Source organism: Tachysurus vachellii, chromosome 12, assembly GCF_030014155.1.
Source record: "Tachysurus vachellii isolate PV-2020 chromosome 12, HZAU_Pvac_v1, whole genome shotgun sequence".
NCBI lineage: Eukaryota > Metazoa > Chordata > Actinopteri > Siluriformes > Bagridae > Tachysurus > Tachysurus vachellii.
The window spans coordinates 20076083-20098717 of NC_083471.1; the positions used below are offsets into that span (position 1 = coordinate 20076083).

The window sequence follows — 22635 nt, forward strand, 5'->3', positions numbered from 1 at the left end:
ACAACAAAATGAATAGCTTATTTCTAATAGTTGATTTAAATGATTTCTAATCATGAGATTCTTGAATGAATAATACAGTGCACCTTTATGTTAATCATATAAACATTGGCCGCTGTATTATGAATAGCTGGATTGAGATTGGTGGTAGGCAGTTGGTGCTACATGCTCCATGAACTGCAATTTCATGCAGCAGCAGCACGTTTTTGTGTACAGAACCATACCTGAAGGCATCTGTTCATTATTTTTTCTTTTTGACTCAATACAGAACAATACATCATGGAAACCAGATGCTTGTCAAGACTGCACCTGCTACGGCGACGTTGTCATGTGCAAAGCTACACAATGCCAAAACCCTCAGTGTGACTTTCAAAGGGTAAGGCTGAAAATTTGGCATGAATCAATTATAAAAGTGAAGTGTGTAATGGATTTAAAGATGAGTCAATTAATTGATTGATTGATTGATTGATGGAGCAAAGTGAGTATGTTGATGGATGGGTGGGTGGTGGAGCCTGTAAGATAAATAAAATGATGGCCCTATTAGCCAGACTGCTGAATGTATAAGTGTGTTTTAAAGAGACAGGCTTCAAGCTCACTACATTCTGCTTTTGCTTTTGATTAAGTAAGAGAAACAGATTTAGTTTCCATTTTCGTTCTTTTGCTGCACTAAGCATTCAAGTAAAACTTTGCAAAGTCAGCAATCAATGCTTTTGGCTACTGTTTCAATGTGCTTCATTAAGATTGTCAATAAAACACAACTCATTGTGCTCAGTGAACCTAAAGTGTTAAAAAAAATCTGGATATAAAAAAATATGCTACATATTCATCAGTAAGCTATATCTGCACAGTTAGTGCCGCTATTATTACTTCTGTCTTACTATGACTGTTTGGATGTTTTCCCAGGGTGAGCGTTTGAGGATCCCTGCGAACAGATGCTGTCCGGAGTGTTTCCCACAGTCAGCTGGCTCTTGCCAGCATCAGGGAGCAGTGTATGGGGTAAGTGACACTGCTGTGGACGAGGCCCAGTGAAAGATGCCAAAGGCCCCAGTCTAGATTCTTGGTAGATCCTGCCACTTCTTGTAGAGTGCTAAGTGGTCAGTCAATGCACAATTGCTTTCTTGTTAGCGCCTCACACTTGCCTGACAGAACTAGCCTCTTGTTGGTCCTCCTTTGACAAGCTGCTCGCTGTTCTGCTTAACATTCTGATAGTGTCGCCTCCAGCTTGAGTGCCGTTTACTTAGGGAAGCTGGCTGTGTTGGCACTGGGGCGTAATACCGTAGCTAATTAACTTGCCCCATGTTCGTACAAATTCTCCAACAGCATAGAACACTTTAGAAAAGGGAAGAATTGATCCACGTGAAAACTTGGAGCTATTGCCGGCCTAAGTCACTGACAATGGCAACATGTAGCAAAAGCAAACACCAACTCTCCCACAACCTCTTAACCTCTATCTCTCTGTCTCACTGTCTTCTTTTGCAGCACGACAGCCAATGGAGCGAATCCAAGTGCTCAGTGTGTACATGTGCTTCTGGGAAAGTGACCTGTGTGCCTCCCGCCTGTCCTCCTCTCAGCTGCGGGAGAGGACAGACCCCTTATGTCCCAGTCGGCGAGTGCTGCCCAAAATGTGCCCAAAATGGAGGTAGGGGTGCAGATTTATTGAAACTTTCAAAATGACTAAAGCTAATCTTAAGTAGCAGTAACGTAGGAGGTCTTTCATTCAGGTGTAAATTTGGGCCTGTTAGACTTGGAAAGGAGTCTAGGACCTCTTCTCTGTGGAGTTGAGCTCTGGTTTTATAACTTGAAAATAAATTAAAATAAATTATTTTATAGTTTATGTGAAATTCAACAAAATGGCACTTACATTGTAGGTTTAATGCAAATACTAGCAATGATACAGACTTTCTCTTTAATATTCTGCATGTAGATTTTCTGCATGTTTACAGGTCTGATTCCTCACATTCAGTGAACACAATTTCAGACTTTCCTGGTTTTTCATAGTATTTGCTACATATGTTTGTTAAAGGTGACTTAAACAAGACATACAGTTAAATACTGTGTAAAAGTAGCATCTATGTATATCTTGTTAAACTGCTAATACACTTAATTATATATAAATATATATAATTATTTATATAATTTGTCACTGAAAGGAATTAGTATAAAGATTCTTAGGTTTAGTATAAAGAATTAGTATAACAATTGCAGATGGACAAGTGCAGATTATGTTTTTTTTATCAAAAACTACAACAAACCAAAAGAACAAGACAATAGTCAACACGATGAACAAGCGAGAGGTCAGTAGATTGTAGACTGTAGCTAGGTTTCTTAAGACTAAATTTTATTAAAATTATTGTATAACATATTGATTCATTTTTTACACAGTATCTTATGTGGAGCTTAACATTCATTGTTTGCATCCACTATTATTCATGACGCTCCCCAGCCTTCTAAATCCTAGTTTAACCCCTTGCACTCATCCAGGAAACTTCCTCACAGAAACAGATGAGTGGAGAAACCACCAGATTATCTTCTCAGCTTGACCTACTACAAGCAGACAAAATTGTACTAATTATTTTTTTACTTTAAGTCTCTGGCATATGGATTTCAAGGCACTGTGAGCATAAGTCTTAGTCAAAAAAAATGCTAACATCAAAAAAAAAAAAAAAAAGAAAGCTAGTCATAATGCCATCATTCCATAATGCTAACTGTATCCAGCTATCTTAGTCTCAATAGAAAGTAGGTTAATTCACTTCTTGGCCAGCCTCAGACATGTTACACAAATACTACAATGATATTGAAACCCCATGGCCTCTAAAGAGCCCTGAACAGACATTCTGTTCATTTTAAAACTAAATTTAATAAGTAATTAATAAAGCTATGATCGGTAATTAAGGTTCCTATGTGTGCCGTCCCTAAATATTCATTTTGTGCACACTGTTTTCAACATCAAACTTTTTAAATCATACTTTTGCAACAAGAGTCAACTTGAATTTATTTATGGGACCCAATATTTTATTCATAATTCATGTAGCTCAGAGCCTTAGATCCTTCTCTCTCATATAAAGCTGAGGATCCCTTTTGAGCTTGTCTTGATGTACATGTTTTTTTCTCTTTACATGTGTAACTGTAGCTGTTTTGTCTTTCACTTTAATCTCTAGAGCAACATTATTGTGTTCTTACCTGACTTCAGACTCTCTAAAGCTGAATGTATCACATAGGACAATAACAACACATTCACACACATAGCTACACTTGTAAATAAACAGTACCGTTTTCACAGCTTCTTGCTCTTGGGAGGGAGAAGAGCATAGGGATGGAGAGGAATGGAGTCCCAGTCTCTGTACGAGGTGTGAGTGTAGAAATGGACAAGTGCAGTGCTCTGTCGCAGAGTGTCAACCCATTACATGCAAATCGGTAAGTACAGAGAGTAACAACAGCTTCACTTCCAGTTGCATCTCAAATTATTGTACAAATTGTGATGTATTTCAGTTGCCTATCATTGTTATATATAATGAGGAAAAAAGTGAATGCATAAACATTGTATAAAAATGATTAATTACCAAAGTCAGGTAATAGGCAAACATAAGCTTACTTTTGCTTTGTACATAGCAAATCACAAAATAAATTGCAGCCAGTAGATGTTCATTAAACGCTCTTGAAAAATAATCATACTAATGATATTAGAAAGCAGAACATTTGGCAGTTTGGTGATCTGAAGCATTCAGGTTAGAATTAACATCATTCCAACAATAAAGGGCATCAGAAGTTACCCCAAAAAAGCAGTTGCTACTTATTATTTTATGGTGGGTTATAAGGCCATTTCCAAAAAGAAAAAAATCCACAATACACTGAGAAAGATTGCTAGGAAATTGAGACCTTTAAAGACACTTTTGTAAAGAGTGTGCATCCTAGAACATTCACCCGAAGGCTAGAATGTTTGATATGAGAAATCACAGATTTGGAGAAATGTTGGCTTCAGTTAAAACATTAAATGTTAAGTTAGTCTATTTAGAAAAAGACTAAACACATAGCTTTAAAGGAAGGGTAGACATTTCCAAAAAGAGCATTCTACTATAGGGTAGGTTTGCAAAGTTAATCTGAAAATAAAAAACGAACCATTTTTCAAACAGGGCCATCGAAAATGCCCCGTAGCAGCAGTTTTCAGAACCTTTGTAGTTCTTTTTGGAGTAATCAAGTTGAAAAAATGCCCCTCTTAATATTAATGCATTCTTAAGGCTTTTATGATGCTAATCTGTCTGAAAGCAACAGCTTGGCCGAAAATGGGTCTTGCAATAATTCCAAACACAATAAAAAGAATAAAACTAAATGGGTGAAAAATGAAGGCTTCAGCAAGACCAAAATCCAGGCCTCAATCCCATCCAGTGATGGGGTACATAATAAAATGCCCTCAATCATCAACAAATGCAAGCATTGTTGTAAAGAATGGCCAGAATTCCTCCAAATCATTCTATTATAATGTATTCATTATTTATATAGCGTATTATAAAATTGTATATGGTGTTTATGTGTAATTATGTGTAATTAATTGTAAGGCCTGATTAGGACCAGATGGAGTTTTAAGTCTTAGAAGTTTAAGTCACAGTATTTTTGCATCACTGTATTTGCCATACTGTGTAAAAAAAATACACCCATAAACACCATATGAATTATGTTTGTTCATGTCTTTTTAAGAATGAAAACCTTGTGATCCAGCCAGGACAGTGCTGCCCTCAGTGCATCTCAAACCCATGCATAGCTGCTGGAAAAGAATACAAGGTACATGGATAAATAGTGATGTTCCAGTTCTTGAGATCAGGGCATCGGAGAGACCCGGTGATCAATATTCTTGACAACATGAAAGAAAATGAGGTCTTAAAGCAGCACATTATGTGCCTCTTTTTCATGCTTTTTTCTCTTTTTCTGCCTCTCTTCTGACTCTGATTCAAGGTTTCTATTGTCTACACGTAATCATTGGTAGATAATAAAAAACATTCATAGGAAGGACCAAGTAAAATGTGTGGTCACTAATATCATGTTATGTGTCAGGTCAATCATGATCTAATGAGGAAAATTAGTCACGACTGATGAACAAGCACAGTATGGAAAGTTTGTTCATTTCACAAGTAAATTAATTCTCCATCACCGATGTCTATTTTCTGCATGATTTGCCTTGTCTTTAATTAGACCTGAACATTTTAGCCGTTTAAGCTGTTATGAGTCTGACTTGTGGGACATAACACATAATTGTGAATGAGCGTTATGATCAAGGACTTACCTTTCAGATCAAAGATATTATATAATTATATAATGTATATTTAGTATTCAGACTGTAATCAGCAACTTTTTAAATCATAAAATGGTAGGTGGCTGATTAGGAAAGCTAAGAGGACTGGGATAATGGAGAAGTGTTTGAGTTATTGTTAGAATCAAGCCTGAAATCCTGTCTTCTCTCCCCAGGATGGTCAACAGTGGCAGAAAAGCAGTTGTACCACCTGTGTGTGTCACCGTGGGCAATCACGATGTCATACAGAAAAATGCAGCCCTCTCCAGTGTGACAAGGTCATTTACAAGCCATTACACCAAATCTTTCATACGCAATACACAATAATAGTTCTCCAATCCAGTCAGGGGCTTGATTTGCCTCTGAGTAAAATAACACACAGCTTTGATGTATATATTTATGTTCTAAGTGTAAAACAATTGTATATGATACCACATTACATACCACATGATTGTCTTCCCTATATACAGCGGTGTGAAAAAGTGTTTGCCCCCTTCCTTTTTTTTTGCATGTTTTTTCTTTTTTCTTTTTTTGCACGTTTGTCACACTTTAATGTTTCAAATCATCAAACAAATGTAAATATTAGTTAAAGATAACACAAGTAGACACAACATGTAGTTTTTAAATGAAGGTTTTTATTACTAAGGGAAAACAAAATCCAAACCTACATGTGTTAGGGTTAAGGTTAGGGTTAAAAACAGCAATAAAATTATTATACTAATATATACTTTACAGAATGTATTTATTTACATGTTACTTTTTAATAACTGAGACTTAAAAATAATCTGTATTGTGTGTGTTGTCAGGGTGAGATGAAGGTGAGGCGGCCTGGCAGATGTTGTGAGGAGTGTGTCTCCACCAAAGGCAGCTGCCTGTATGAGGGTACACCACGTTATCATGATGACATGTGGAACGTTACGGGCTGTGAGTTCTGCACGTGCCAGCGTGGCCAGGTGCTATGCCAGCATGCCGAGTGTGCCAGGCTGGACTGCCCACGGGTAGGAGGATCACCATACTTTTTTAAATATTTTAGCTGAAAGTACTTTTCATCATGACATAACATCATGATTTTCTGTGCTTAGTAGCAATAGCTTTTTTTAAACATGTTAGGCGAGAATATCTGAAAACAGGAGCTATAATGCAGCGCTACTTAAAGGGATTTAGATTTAGAGTAGAAGAGGTTATCCAAGGTGACAACATTGGCGATAATGTTCAGAATTATACATGAGCTTTTCAAAAGTGTTGAAAGTTTTGAAGTGTGACCTTTACGGATTCTTGCATCCTTTAGTGTGCACTTTTGTTATTATGCTGTGGCCACTGGTACATGACCACATCAGAGACTGGACTAAGGTCAGAATTTCTATTAGGATATAGGGTCAGTGCCTGCTGTGTCTTCTGACATCTCTGATGAGGTCCAAGAATGGAATTGACCTGAAATTTTACAGAGGAGGAACTATAGGATCTATCTCCTCATTTATAGAGCATTTATATGGCAGATATGATCATTCTCACATTGAGGCCGTCTGCAATATGGCTGTGAAGTGTAGTGTAAATCAGATGATGTGTGTTCAGGCCAAGACCTATGTGAACGATAGTGTGAGTATGATTTATTCACAAGGAATGAGAACAAACATCTCTGAAATGCAACACAAGGTAATTTAAGGCAATTACAAAGACTAGAGGAAAGGCCATATATGAAAAATATCTGAACCAGACTGACTTATAGAAAACCAAGTTAAGCACACAAATTTAAGCACTAGTCAGGTCAAGGCTGGACCAAGCAAACAAGATCTAGACACAGACACTTCAAGACAAACACTTGACATGATAAAATTGACAACCAGGACTTGACACGGGAAGAATTAGAAATAAACTGAAATTAGACACAACAGGGACGAGACACAATAAGAACTAGATACAACAAGAAATATTCACAGCTAAAATTAGACAATAAGCAGACACAAATTGAGACACAGCTAAAATTAGAAACAACCAGAATTAAACAAAACAAGAACTTGATTTGATTTAAACTAGACACAACAACCAAAAACAACAGCTAGACAAAACTAGACACAATTAGATATAGATATGATAAAATTAGGCACATCTAGAGCTAGAACTGATAAGAACTAGACATAAATACTAGACACAACTCAAACTAGGAACAACCAGAACTAGACACAAAGGAAATTAGACAAAAGTCCTTACATGACAAAAACTACACACAAGAACTAGATACAAACAGAGCTGGACATGACACGAAATAGATACAAAGAGCTAGACATAACATAAACTAGACACAACAAGAAGAATAAATTGACTAGAAATCAATTTGGTTGCCTTTGATAGGACACAGGTGTCTGTAATCAGTTCTGAAAGGACATTGGATACACTGCCATTGAACAGTACGCAACCTCCATTCTTCAGATTAATGGTGTAAATGTATAATTAGGATATGACCAACAACCTTGAGACTTGTAAATTACCCAACTGGGAGAAACCTAAATGCAATAAATAGAAAAGAAAATTCGCTTACCAAGATGACCTGTTAATGTGTTAACTATCATTTCTAATGACAAATTATCAGCTTCCCAATTGGCCAGTGTTGAAGCAAGAGTGAGACGAGAAAGCTTTTACAATATAGTTTCCATTTTCTAATGAAATCCCATCTCAAATAATGAACATTGAGGTAATCAAGCAATATCATATAGAAGACACTGACATTGCTTTTCTCACGATGACGTCAACCAACACTAGGAATCAATAACATATACAACTTTTGAAATATAGTTTGTATGTGGCATTTTTGTTGTGATTTGAATTTGCTAACACTTTAAGGAAAGTCATTTGCCAGGTTATTTTTAACACTGTCACACATTTTTACTGTGTGCCAGGGGGAAGAGTTGGTGTATTTAAGTGGGAAGTGTTGCGCAGAGTGTAAAGCATCAGTCAGTTCTTGTGTGTATACACACCTGGAAAATGAGGTAAGGAGTAAAAACGAATATGTCTAAAATAATATATTATATAATACAGTATATAATAAGATGTGATGTGCTGTGCTATCAAATATATGCTGTATTTTAATGCAAAAATTCAATCTCATGACCATTACTGTATTCTTCAGGGTGAGAAATCCACTGTGAAAAATTTCAGACGTCTTGCTGTAAGTAGAGCTGCGAAACCCAATATGCGTGATGATACACCATACACATTAAAATGGGTTGGAGATACTTTGTCAAAGTTGTGAAGTTGCTTTGATGTATGGAATTGAAGATGGAATCATACCGATGTGAATGTGATCTAAAAATTATTTAAAAAATAATAAATAAAATTATTCACATCTTTAAATGTGTGCATTACAGAATTTGGAGAGTGTGAGTGATGGTCCGTGTCGAAAATGCCAGTGTCAGAATGGTCATGTGACCTGTTATCAGCGCTCTTGTCCCACATGTCCAGTTGGCACCCTTGCCATGCCTCAACAGGGACAGTGCTGCCCCGAATGCCACCCAGGTGAGATATGTGTTTGTGTGTATTTGTGAACATATCTGTAGTGTAAAAATGTTAAAAGAATATTTTAAAAGTCCCAACAGTTCTGGTTCTGGATTTGTTTAGTTCTGATGTTCATGAAACCTTCAGCCTCAGGATAGAAAAGTATCTAAATTTATTCCTGGTCCTTTCCAAATTGCTTATCTTCTGCTTTGTCCTGCCATTTTTGACACACGCCTATCTTGCTGCTCATAGACGCTCCCTTACCTTCTATAAATACACATTCAAGTATTTTATTATATTATGTATGAATGGTAAGTTGGGACCGAATATTTCACCATTTACACCCCAATTTGGTCACCGGCCCCTTCTTACCCACCAGCGAGCTCTCCTCTATAGTACAATAACTAGCAACCAGGGAGAGTTATGATTTACAAATACTTCCTCATGACACCAGCCAAACAAATCGTTTCAAACCGATGTTCATGTTGTGTTACAGGGCAGCTAGGCACATTCAGACAAAAGTACTGTCTGCCTTCTTCCACATAATTGCGCTCACAGAAGCCCACTATCAGCAAGAGAGCTTGCCACCTTTCATATCCATGGCTCTCTTCATTCACAGCTCAAATCTAATTACACAAAGTTAAAAATGACACTATTATTTGTAATAATTACCCAGTCATCAACTAATTCATCTTGTAATTCATAGTATAGTATTTAATAATGTTTAGAAACAACTAAAATAGTCTGACTATTATAGAATTACTATATTATTATTATTGATTAAGGCCTTCTTATTATAAAGTGTTATCCAAGACACTGTGTGTTATTTAGAGTCAGATATCTGAAAATTCCGATCTCTACAGAAGTCTGACTTTGTGTTAACGCACTTTTGTGAACTAACGAGAGCCAAAACAACAGACCAAATGAATCTTGTACTTGACTGTGGGGAGATAATTGGATTTCTAGTTCCCAACAGAGTTCCTTCAGAAAACAGCTCTTTTCTCTTTTTGCATTCAGCGTTCATCCAATTAATCACACTTGATAGTGAGCAGCATGCTTCTGATAGATAGCACCTGCTAGCATGCTGGGAGTCAGCTTAATGAATTCTATGCTTGTGACTGTGCACCGGCGTGGACCTCTATTTCATTTTACCTTGCTCATGGATTTTGTTGGGAAACTTAGAACATAAAACTTTTGTGTATTGGGATTTTTCCACTTTAAGCCATTTGGGAAAAATGCACTAATGGTTTTTAATAGGTTTGTGGGAATCAAAATTATATGTGCCTATAATTTAAATTACTGTGTCGTTCATAAACTAGGCTTTTATTAAGAAACTGTTTGTAGGGTTCAAGCACTGTATTATTGTACAGCTTATTATGGGCCTGATAACTATTCTACAAACAGCTGGGAAATGTCTGCTGCTGTTGAACATACACGCACGTTGGCAGATTTTCAGTGCCCTCCACTACAATTCCACTTGTCAGTATCATTACTCTCAGCATCCAAGTGTCTTCTTGCTTTCCTTCATGCACACTCAGTCTGACTACTTATGAGAAAGTGGTGCTAAGAAGAAAATCACCAAAAAAAAAAAATCAATCATGTTTGCAGTAAGAAATTCATCTGGGCATTAATTGACAGTGTAGGATTTGTAGTTTTTCAGCTCTGGCTTATTTAGCATCAGAATACAATATGCAATAGTTTGTATATATAAGTAATGATCATTTATTCAACCCCTTTCTCTGTATCTCTGTATTTATATATTAACCATGTAGTAGAACATAGCATATTCCATGCATATTCTTGAGGAATTAAGGATTGGTAGTCTGACAAAAAAAAAAAAAACACCATTTCAGATTACTACAACAGACCCTTAACAACTGACCTTGCTCCTTTGTGAAACAAAACAAAACAAAACAAAACGTGCATGCTTCCTCTGTCACCATTTAAGGGAAAGAGGCGGAGCTAGTTTCAGGGCCATAAAAATGTAAACAGAAGCTTGACATAAACATGTTAGCCAGATACTGTATGTTACATAACACTGATAAGCTTTTAGCTTTCTTGCTTATTAAATGCCTAAAACACATAAACATTACAGACTTTTTTAATATTTATTACAATTGTCAGTCATGCATCAATCAGACTTTCTATTGGTAGACCTTCATACGGTATAAAAAATAGTACACAATGAGACAAGAAGTCTGATTATGAGAAAGAAAAAAAATCAATTTATTGAAATATCAAGCAATAGATTTTTTTCTAGTGGTATATTTTTTTTCACATGGTCAGTAATCAATTGCCAGATGCCAGTTGTAGATTGTTTGGCTTTGGTTTTGTATTCTGCATGTAATAACTTAAATTCTAAACCTCTATTAACAAACAGCTATTAACTGGTAATTCCAGATGTGCACATTCCAGTCAGTATACCACTAATGATTAGTGAGTTTTGTCATGTGCACTAATATACAAACCTCTCCTTTAATTTTTGAAGATTTTTAGGCCTTAGCATTTAAAACCATTTTGAGTTTATGGACAACCTGTTCTGAGTGTTCATCTACATTTTCTGCTACTAGAAAAGTTTGTGTGTGTGTGTGTGTGTGTGTGTGTGTGTGTGTGTGTGTGGACAGCGGTCCAGTGTCATCCAGACTGTTTGACATGCTCCACTACGCCGGATCAGTGCAATAGCTGTAAAGACCCTGGAGCGTTTCTGTGGAACGGACACTGTGTGCATGTTTGTCCTCACGGTTTTTTCCCTAATGGCCGAGTCTGTGCAGGTACGCTTTCAGAGTTTTTCTTTTCATAACTTTCTAGCCTTCTGAATTATTTAATATGTTTGCCTCTCATTTGGGTCTGATTTACATGTTATTTCAGTTTTGTTCTCCTCTGATGCTGGTCAGTGTCTGAATAATATGCAGAGAAGATTTCTCTCTCTCTCTCTCTCTCTCTCTCTCTCTCTCTCTCTCTCTCTCTCTCTCTCTCTCTCTCTCTCTCTCTCTCTCTCTGTCTCTCTCTCTCTCTCACACACACACACACACACACACACTATTTCTCTTCCATAAATCTATACTTGTAAGATGGGTGTTAATGCAACCTCTTCGCTCCAGTGAACTAGGTTGGGTTTTATTGTGTATGTTTTAAATATTTCAGATAAATGAGCCTACATAGTCAGGCTGATAAGATCTATAATTTTCCCTTCTGAGGTAAAAAGAAGCATGTATGTGAGCGTGACTCGAAACCAACAGGCCAGAACATGTTCCTTCTCTTTTAAAAACATCCCCTTTCATTCTGAGGTCAGAGGTGGGATCGAACATCACTTGACAGGCATCTAATACGCCCTGAGACTGACCTTGTGTTTTTGGCGTCACTGCTTCAGTTCAGTTCAGTTCAATTCAGTTTTTGTCGTGTCCTCTGTTTCACTGCTTCTCTTGTGGCTTGAGTTTCAGTGTAGAATAATAATGGAACGAAATGCTAATTAGGTTGTCACAGCAGGTTTAACACTGTCTCAATCTGTCATGGATATTTTGGTGACTCACACTCATTCTTTTTCTTTTTCTGACACACACGCAAACACACACGCATTAATCTCCTGTGTAGACTCCAGTTGTGTTATGCCCTAATTTATTGTCTCCTGCTCTCTCCCACTCTCTTTCTCTGTCTCTGTTAGCCTGCCAGCCATCCTGTGTCACCTGTGAGAACAGCTTTGAGTGTACAGCATGTGGTGGGTCGTTGCTGCTCAGCGGTAGGCAGTGTGTGGCCGCCTGTGAGACGGGACTATACCAGGACCACACACAGTGCCTGAGTGAGCTCTCTTCCATCTTCTGTGCTTTAGAAGAAAAAAAAAGCCTACACATTTGACACAACACGCACAGAGCATTCGTTTTTTTAGAAGACAATAAAAAGCTGTGCTTAGAAGTATAGAAATTCGACATTGAATTCTTATTAATGAAATTGAAATAACAGCGAATTTATAGCTAGTAACAAATATTTATCTCAGATACTGTATGTAGCTATTTATTTTAATTATTTATTTTTTTTCTACTGTGCAGAGATTTACATTTTGAAACTCACATTTAATTTTTTTTTTTTGATAACGATCAAAAATAGATAGTGTTACAGATTACACTGATACTCGTCTTATATTTTTTAAGCTTTACATTTGATATTTTTTGGAAGCACATCATTTAAACATTTACGATCACTATCAGAATTTTGTACACCAGAATTTGATGCTTGATCTTGACACACTCATATTTAAAATTTGAGATTCAATTGTAAAAAAGTAAACTGAATTTCTCTTAGTCCAGTTTTTCCAGAATTTCGATGCAAGGTTTGAAGTCAGTTCAAATTCAGTTCATGAAATTCAAATTAAAATGTTGACATCAGAACTTCAGATGTGAACAAACATCAATTTGGACTTGAATTGTTGTCTAAAATTGACTGGACATTATCTCACTCATTGAATATGATGCTCTTAAATTGGACTAGGCTTACTTTTTTTTATATCATACATTTGATTAAAGTAAGCATTAAAACATACTGTACGATTTTATAATAAGATTTAAGGATTGGACCAGTTCCAGAGCTTTTAGTGATTGCAGCAAAAATAATGCAAAATTAAGCAAACTGTGATTTTTAGAGAAGTTTACAGTTTTTCAAAAATAACCCGAGATTGGGCCACGATGTTTTATGTGACATTTGGCACTTAGCCAAAACCCACTTTCATGCACTTAATTAAACATGAGTAGAGCTATCATAGAAAGAAAATACAAATGTGTCTTCACTGGTAGGAGTTTAAAAGTAGAATCCTGTGCTTGCAATTTCACAAATTCAATTAGATTTCCGCACAAAAAGCATAAAATCTTTTTGAAAAAAGCAGCAACAATCAAAAAAACCTCTGCGAAAACCTAGAGGGAATAAAAGACATTATTCCATGATTCTGCTCTTTCATTTTAAACCATAAAAAAATATTTAACTGTTGCCACATGGAAACCAGTGAAACATTAAGCTCACTCACTCTCTCACTCACTCATTTTCTACCGCTTATCCGAACTACCTCGGGTCACGGGGAGCCTGTGCCTATCTCAGGCGTCATCGGGCATCAAGGCAGGATACACCCTGGATGGAGTGCCAACCCATCGCAGGGCACACACACACACTCTCATTCACTCACACACACACACACTACGGACAATTTTTCCAGAGATGCCAATCAACCTACCATGCATGTCTTTGGACCGGGGGAGGAAACCGGAGTACCCGGAGGAAACCCCCAAGGCACGGGGAGAACATGCAAACTCCACACACACACAAGGCGGAGGTGGGAATAGAACCCCCAACCTTGGAGGTGTGAGGTGAACGTGCTAACCACTAAGCCACCGTGCCCCCCGAAACATTAAGCTGTGATAATTTATTTGATAATATTAGAGAGGAACCATCTACATCTCCTTAGATTTCATATCTTCTCTTCCGGAGTTCTTTCTTACGGTATCGTTCTCTAACTCGCATGAATATCAAGGGACTCAAATAGAAGTCGTCCCAGCTCTGACAAGCTAGCCGTTCACAGCCATTTCAATTCTGAAGGGACCGTGTGATAGCGATCGTGCTAACTGGTGCGTGACAGGAGCACTGGACCATTCAAAGCAATTACAGCAGCTGGTGTTGCTGCTCTATTCCACACTGTAATGAACCAGGACTAGAAATTGGATTTGTCTAAAATGTATACAGTTGAGTGAATGCCTGTAGAATCTCCATCTTACGAGGAGGATTTTATTGGCTTTGATACAGCTGAATATTAACCGATGAAATGCAAGTATAGTAGTTTCATTCAATTCAATTCTGTTTTATTCCTTAAACACTTTTAACAATAAATATAGACACTAAAACGCTTTAAATAAAAGGCAGGGATGTGTGAGGCTTGGGTATACATTATATTTGGGAAGTGCAAATCTTTAAGGCAGAAAATGAGTCGCAAAATGAGTGTAGCAGCTCCAAGCAGAGACACAGAGGATGAGGAATAATAATATTAATAAAAAGTACATTATTTTATTTTTTTGTATGAGGTTGAATAATCATCTGACTCAAGCGGATTATGTATGTTAAGGCACATCCTGGAGGATTTACAGGATTCGGGATTCAGGATTAGTCAGGTTTATGCTAACAGTTTGGAGAAGTATAAATCATTTAAATACATTAACCACACACATTACTGCCAATGTATTTTGGCACGCTGCTTGCATTTTCATACAGTCACAATGATAGTAACAGTAGCAGCGAGCAAAATTTGGTAGAAAATGCTTTACTTCTTTTTAACTGTTTATAATATGTTATTATAAGTTTGTTATGCTTCAATTACCTTCATTAGATTACAAAATGTAAAAATCTAAAGCAAAAATCTGGAAAAAAAACATAAAAAACAAAACGTACCCTGCACCGGGAAATCAATTTTATTAGAAAAATTCCATTTAAAAAATATTATTTTAATTTTTTTATTGTTGTATTATTTTATATTTCTCTTCTTCTTCTTTATATCTTTATTTTTTTATTTTATGTTTTTCCTGTAATAGAAAGTTCTTGACGATGATAAATACACTTTAGGGTCATGTCATAACTTCTGCAGCCTTTTACACCGACTGCAGACAGAAATAGATTTTAACATTTTATCGTAATATATATTTGTGTTATTATACTGCTATTATGCTTGAATCATGAACAAATTATTAGTAAAATATAAAAATTTTATACTTTTTTATAAATTTTATATCTCCTAACCAGCTCTCACAGTGAAAACATGAATATAAAGAGGAAAATCGGGACAGCTTCTGCTAACAGGGTGTATCCGCTCTTAAATTATATTTGGGAACAAACTGTAGGGCCCCAAATGCTCATATGTGTTTTATACATATTTAGTCAGGTGGGTCTGATAAATATACACTTGCACACACACACATACATATTATAAGAGATCTCCAGTAGCCAATAACTCTCACTGACTTGCATCTGTGACACCATATTTATTCAGTCTGTCAGCGCTATTATATTTTATGGTGCTCTAGTTTTGGGTTTCTCTTTTTCTGAGGCTCACAGTGAAGCTGTTGAAATGAGGCCTTACACTAAAAACAAATTACGAGCTTTTTTTTTTATGCCAGAAACTCTATAAGCAATTCACAATGAAACATGATTCCCAGGCACAGCAATCTCATGTGTTGTAGGAACTAGAACTCTTATACCGACTCTCAGTTCTAAGTGAAGGAAGGAAGTGTGGAGAAAAAAAAAGTTGTAAAAATTTTTTTTCGAGGTGTTAACAAGACATCCGTATATGTATTCATTTCATGTAATGTAATAGCTTTTAATGGTTATTTAAACACAACAAAAATTTTTCAAATTGTGCCATAGACTCACACACTATTTATAGTAAGGAGTTGGCTAGAGATAAAGTGACAGTTGGTAAATTAAGAAACATGGGAAACTCAAAGACCATCACAAATATACAGTATGTATTTATTCTTGATTATTTTATACCATAAAGATTTAATCAATCAAGAACAACCAACAAGAATTTTCTATACTTCTAATACATTTTGGTATAACTTGGTTTTGCCAAGCTTGAGAGGTCTTAGCACTTTACGTTGTACTTTATCTCTGGGGTTGGTGGGTTCTGTTCCTGCCTCCATCATGTGTGTGTATGTGTGTGTGTGTGTGTGTGTGTGTGTGTGTGTGTGTGTGTGTGTGTGTGTGTGAAGTTTGCAGGTTCTTCCATGTATTTCAGGGTTTTTTCCAGGCACTCTGGTTTCCTCCCCCTCCAAATACTTGCACTGTAGACTGATTGGCATCTCTAAATTGTCTGGTGTGTGTGTGTGTGTGTGTGATTGCGCCCTATGATGAGTGTCCAAGGTCCCCAACCTTTTACCCTAAGACCCCTGGTATAGACTCCAGGCTTCCCATGTCTCTGTCTAGAGAAATGGTATGATGGTTGGAATTATTCACTAATATTTTTATAAACAAATGTTAAGCTAAATTTTTGAGAATCCTAATTTTTCCCCGTGTTTTTTTTCCCCTTGTTTAAAAGCCAGCTTTTTATAGAAACCTATTTAAAATGCAACATCAGGATAAAACATAATTAAGCTTTTGATTATAGTTGCTGCTAGGAGCAAGGTAATTTAAGGTTAGATCTCAGTAGGTCATCTCCCTTATGGAGGCAAAATCTGGGCTAATTTAGCCTTTAGTCAGCACTTTCTCTGTTAGATCAGCGAGACGTCTCACTGTGTGGTTCGATGCGGACCGTGTGAAAAGAAGGTACTGTAATTGGGCCGTGTGTGTGTTTCTGTGTGTTTTATAGAGCTTGGGTTTCACAGAAAGGTCATCTTTTGTTCCAATTCACACTGGCATGTAGTCTAAGTCACGCTACTGAAAGTTCTCACCAAGGCTTATCAAGCAGAGTTTATCCCTGAATAGATGCCGCTCAAATTCTCAATGGCATATTTAACCCTTTCCTCTGCAGGTTGCCATGACTCCTGTTCCTCATGCCAAGGGGTGGGACCTCAGGACTGTCTGTCATGCACCGACCGGTCCCATCTTCTGAAGGACGGCTTTTGTGTGGCAGAGTGTGGGTCGGGCTTCTACGTCAGTCAAGGCCGCTGTTATGGTAAGCAATGACTTATTCCCGTATTATTGTGCAGATTTCAGGCTCAACACATGTATTACTAATTATGTCATCAAACTGAAAGTGTAAAGAAACACTCATTTGTCAGTTTTCAGTATCTCTTTAAACCCTGGCTAATGAAATGTATTAATCTTTTGACAGACTGTCATCATTTTGCACATTTCTGAATTTACAGTTATTTTTTCCAATAATAGAAGACTTTCCAATGTATAAAGACATAAAGTTATATCTTTATCTCTGAGTGTACCTCTCGGAGTCTAATTCCTAAAATGCTATATAAACATTTCCCCACAGAAAACTTTCAGCAATTACACACTTAAAAAAAGAATCTGTTTATGTGGACCATCCTTCAAACAGTTCCCTGTGAACGAGCTGTTGCTATATAAAAGATAACATAATGACTGCATTAATACAGACCTGCTGTTTGCCTTACAGCTTGAAACTTGAAACTGAATCAACTCGCATCAAAATTCCACTGAATTTAGTAGCTGAGATCTATTTAAAATGAGTGAAATGTGAAAAAATATAGCTACTTTAGCTAGCTTTTTCAGCTAACTTTTCATTTTTAGGCAGTAGCTAAGGCCAAAAAAATTAGAATTTGCGGCTGTTTTGTTGTGTCCTTATTCAGCATTGAATTTCTTTCTCATGCACTTTAAGAATTTGTAGTCATTTTTAAATCACATTTAAACAAAAATAATGCAGGTGATTTTTGAAAATAAAGAACAAAATATACAGCCAGCCACTAAGCACCCAGGCAGCGGTTTAGTGTTGCAAGTGGCTCAAAATTCCACAGGGGGCTAAGTTTCAGTCATCTGTGGCAAATAGTAGGTGCCGAGACATGCAGGAGGGTCTGCGAAGAAGCCCTCAGGCTGCAGCATGACAACAAAATCATGAACGTCAGCTTAAAGACTAATCGGCAGCTCGGATATTGTCGGATTTGAGGAGGTTCAGCCGGCTCGCTCGATAACTGTTGTTGCCTTTTTGTGTTGACGGATGTCACACTTGTCTGCTCATGTCGCCAAGAGGTTTGCGTACCTTGTTTAAACACGCTATCTTTGGAAGCCGTAAAATGTCAAGTTTTAGCACTGTTATTTCTGCATTGCCATCCCAAGTTCAGTTGAAATCAGTTCAGTAGAATTCAGTACTGTATCTGTGTCTTACCATGTAGAATGTGACCCATCCTGCACCACCTGTAAGCCTGATAACCCCAGCTGCCTGAGCTGCCCCAGTGGCCATGCACTGCATCATGGGAAATGTATTTCTGGTTGTCCGGATCAGCATTACAAAGACGTACACGGTCGCTGCCAATGTAAGTCACATCAAGTTATAAACATTTTAGAAGGCATCCATAATAACATCTTTTCTTTCATCTGAGTCGATCTTTGTGTATATGTGAAGGTTATTCTTGCTACAGTAAGTGCCACCCATGGATATATTTTTGTTTCATTATTCATTTTTTTTCCATCACCTTGAGCTGGAAATTAATAAAAGTAATATATAAAGTTTTTTATTACACTTTGAGAGTTCTCAATTAAAGAATGGTATATTTTTTTAGCAAAATTTACAGTGAAATTGATTATTGTATGCTGTAAACACACTGTTTATATGCCAAATGTTTCTTGCCCATTTAATCATATGACCTTTTGGCTTACTCCTACATTTTGTCATGTACCTCAGTGTGTCACAGCTCGTGCACATCCTGCTCCGGACCCTCAGCAGACCAGTGCTCTTCATGCCCCGGTTCCCTCCTTCTACACCACGGCGAGTGTGTAGAGTCATGTGGAGAGGGTTTGTTTAACAGAGATGGACACTGTTACAGTAAGAACTCAGTTTCTACCTTCGGCTACATGATATTCAAAGACTAATAATAATTTTGCACTCAGATTATTGACTCGAGCTTAGACACATCGCATGGGAGTAATATTTATCTTGTGGACCTTCAAGGAGAAGGAGAAGGTCACAAAGCAGAATAAATGTTATGTAGTCCATTTTTGTAAGTTATTATGAAACTTGCTTGCTGTTTTTTTGCAAGTTTAAATGCTTCATCGTCAAGGCCAGACATGCCATACAGACTTTTCTTTTTTAGTCTCATGACTCTGAGGATACTTTATGAGCAGTTTCTAGCAGAGACTACAGCAGAGTGCAGATGGCGAACATAAACACAAGTTATTACGCCATTGGGTTGTGTATGAACTAAATTCAAAGTAACAGATATCAGTAGTCCAGCTGGGAGCTAATCCAGAGATCAAGATCCAAGGATGCAGAGATGGTTGTATGTTCACAGAAGCCAGTCAATCCATTTTCTGCTTTTTTTCTATCTTCTTTCTCACTATTATTCTCTTTCCCTCCTCCCATCACCTTTCTCGATCCTTCTTCCTCTCCCTCCTTTTTTCCTTCTTTTCTTGTCATCCATCTTTCCTCTATGCTTTCTCTCTGCAGGTTGCCACATATCTTGCCGGGCTTGTGTAGGTCCCGATTCCTCAGACTGTGTGCGATGTGTAAAGCCAGAGGAAGTGCTGCAGCCTCAGAATGCACATGTTTCTTATGGCATGTGTTTATCCTCCTGTCTGTCACAGCATTACCTGGACTCAGATCTTATCTGCAGAGGCAAGTACGCCAAGACATGGCCTTCATTTCCTGTATGATTCTCACAGGGATTCAGGAATTACTCATTTTAAATAAACAGGTAGCACAATGCAAAGAAAGCTTGTTAATAGGTTAATAAGCTTACTTTTTCTACATTTTGATATTGTTAAATGTTGCTCAACAGAATCTCTAATATAAAAATATACAAATTATTAAAACCCTGTTTAGACAAAGCCCTTTTCTGAGGCTTTTGAATCTGCTATATTAAAGGTACAGTCTCCCCGGACCGGCATAGCGTTGAGACCTGATTGCGAGCCAAATTGCGGCTCTGTTTTAGTATTCCAGTTTCTAGATGAAGTTGAAATGTAATTAATTGTAGTTGGCCCCCTGTGAGAAAAAAAAGTTTGCAGTCGATATATGAACCCACAATCTGCATCCCATTTTGTAAATAATCGCCTAAAGGTGACAGGATGCACCTGCTGGAGAACCTTGGTTCAAAATTCAGTCCCAGTAGTCCAGGAACTTGCATATAGGAAAACAGCCTCGGGCTTGTTCACAGAAATATCCGTACAGTGAAATTAATGGTGCAGAAACTCAAATGGGAATGGAAAACTTACAAAGAAGTATTGTAAATATAAATATTAGAGTTAATCTGTCTAAGAGTTGAGAGCAGATCAGGGTCATGGAGGTGGTGGTGATGAGGTGCAGATATGGACGTGGTGGGTAGTTGCTTGATATGACCAAAGAACGGAAGGGGGTTGAACACAACGTTATGGCAGTAACACTTGCCATTTGTATGTTCAGCTTTTGCTATGAACAGGTCATTCAGGATTGTTCCTAATGTGTACATTTCCATAATGAGAAATTAAAATAAAGAAAAATAAAGAGATATATAAAGAAAGGTTTTGAAGCACACTACCTCAGGGGTTCTTTTGATGGTTAACATTTCTAGCTTTATAATGAGGTTCTGCTTGTAACCTTTTCAGTCATGAGGTTATACACTGAATTTAAGGCTAAATAGAAGAATTTTAGAATTTACATAGATAGATGGCTGTATTTTCTTGAAGACTGTAATTCTCTGATGGAATTGAGCATCCTCCCATCTGCAAAGCCTAAAAGTGGGAGTATAATGGAATAGAGCTACTTTGCTGACGAAGGACCAGTGTGAATTGCAATCACTGGAAGACCAGTGAAGGAGTCAAAGGCGGTTCCTGTAGACTGATTTCAACCCAGTTTCTAATTTGTAGATTCCTCTGCTGTCTATGAGACAATTTGTCAGGGACAAGCCTTCCTTCTAAACCTATCATCTTTGTAGAAACTACTTATGCGTTATGAACTGTCTTTTTAGCAGCCCTGTTCTGTCTGGGAGCAGAGCTAATTTCAGGGTCAGATCTTTTGTATCGTGTAAAGAACAGTTTTTTTAATATTTAAAATGATCTGAACACAGAAACGCCTTCTAACATTAGACCAGAGTGCACCATCATAATATATCCACCTGCTCATGGCTAACATTGTTTGCCGGAAAACCACTCAAAAAGGCAGACCTTGCTTTCTCTATTTACTACATAGAAGTTCACGACCACTTTTTCTACCTCTAATCTTTTAAAACATTTGTTTTTTATTGTTTTGTTAAGCAAAACGATATACTTAATGATGGTTGTAGCATCCTTTATGGAGAATGCGTAGGGGTATTTTTGCATTGTGTAGACTTCTAGGATGTCCTTAATGTTCTAGGAACCTGAGTGGTGCAAGTTTCCAAAGCATTGTAGAAGGTTTTCTCTCTCATAGACATTTACACACCTCCATCAGACACAAACGGTTTGAAATTCACTGCTCACTGAAATGTTATTGTGAATCAAAAGAGTATTGTGACTATTTAGACTAGATTAGACTGAAATAAGATTATAAGATTAGACTGAAATATGATGTTTGGGATTCTGGTAGAAAAACATCAGACGCCTGTTGGTATAAACGTATATATGTAACATTTATAGATTTATTTTTAAAATTTTTTTTAATATTTTTTATTCTTTATATTTCAGATATACTGAATAAATTCCATGCCTACTATCTTAACCAATGTGTGTGATGTAGAAGGCTTTAGGACACTCCGGTGCACATCATCAACTGTGATATTGTAGGTTGTGGAAAATCAGCTTCAGGCTACTATCAATGTGTCCACTGTCAGGGTTCTCACTAAGTAAATGATGATGTGTCCCCTTGACATCAATGGCATCCATTGTGCTAAGCTTGCATGCTCAGACAAATCTTCAGCGTACTCCAGGCTACAGGCTGAGCTGTATATGTGGGGGTATATATTTGTGAGTGTTTGTTTTGTCTGTGTATGTGTGCTGGCTGATCGGATATCAGAGTGAGGAAATCCCAGTGTGTAAATCACTTTTGTTTCACGTTTCTGCAGACTGCCTGATGTATGTATTTTTTCCCAAAGCGAAAATCACACTAAAATGATGCGCACATAATGTTACAATTTTTGTGGTTTAAAATGTGTAATGGATGTAATATCAATGCCTGATGAATTATTTGAGATTCATTTCTTTGTCTTCCAGCATATATTTTCTGTTCGAATTTATTACAAATCAGTTATGAATTAAAGCACTCCACTTCC

At 37.1% G+C, this 22635-nt stretch overlaps 1 protein-coding gene across 1 annotated transcript in view; it reads left to right on the plus strand.

Moving 5' to 3' along the window:
- Positions 1–22635, plus strand: part of fras1 (Fraser extracellular matrix complex subunit 1) — a 115899-nt gene that overhangs the window by 33816 nt on the left and 59448 nt on the right. The window contains exons 3-18 of the mRNA XM_060882921.1: positions 266–373; positions 901–993; positions 1477–1636; positions 3278–3411; positions 4690–4773; positions 5455–5556; positions 6085–6276; positions 8173–8262; positions 8403–8441; positions 8641–8788; positions 11392–11538; positions 12429–12563; positions 17262–17405; positions 18592–18732; positions 19101–19241; positions 19863–20030. Of these exons, the coding sequence (XP_060738904.1) occupies positions 266–373; positions 901–993; positions 1477–1636; positions 3278–3411; positions 4690–4773; positions 5455–5556; positions 6085–6276; positions 8173–8262; positions 8403–8441; positions 8641–8788; positions 11392–11538; positions 12429–12563; positions 17262–17405; positions 18592–18732; positions 19101–19241; positions 19863–20030 (2026 nt within the window). The remainder of the gene's footprint in view (positions 1–265; positions 374–900; positions 994–1476; positions 1637–3277; positions 3412–4689; positions 4774–5454; positions 5557–6084; positions 6277–8172; positions 8263–8402; positions 8442–8640; positions 8789–11391; positions 11539–12428; positions 12564–17261; positions 17406–18591; positions 18733–19100; positions 19242–19862; positions 20031–22635) is intronic.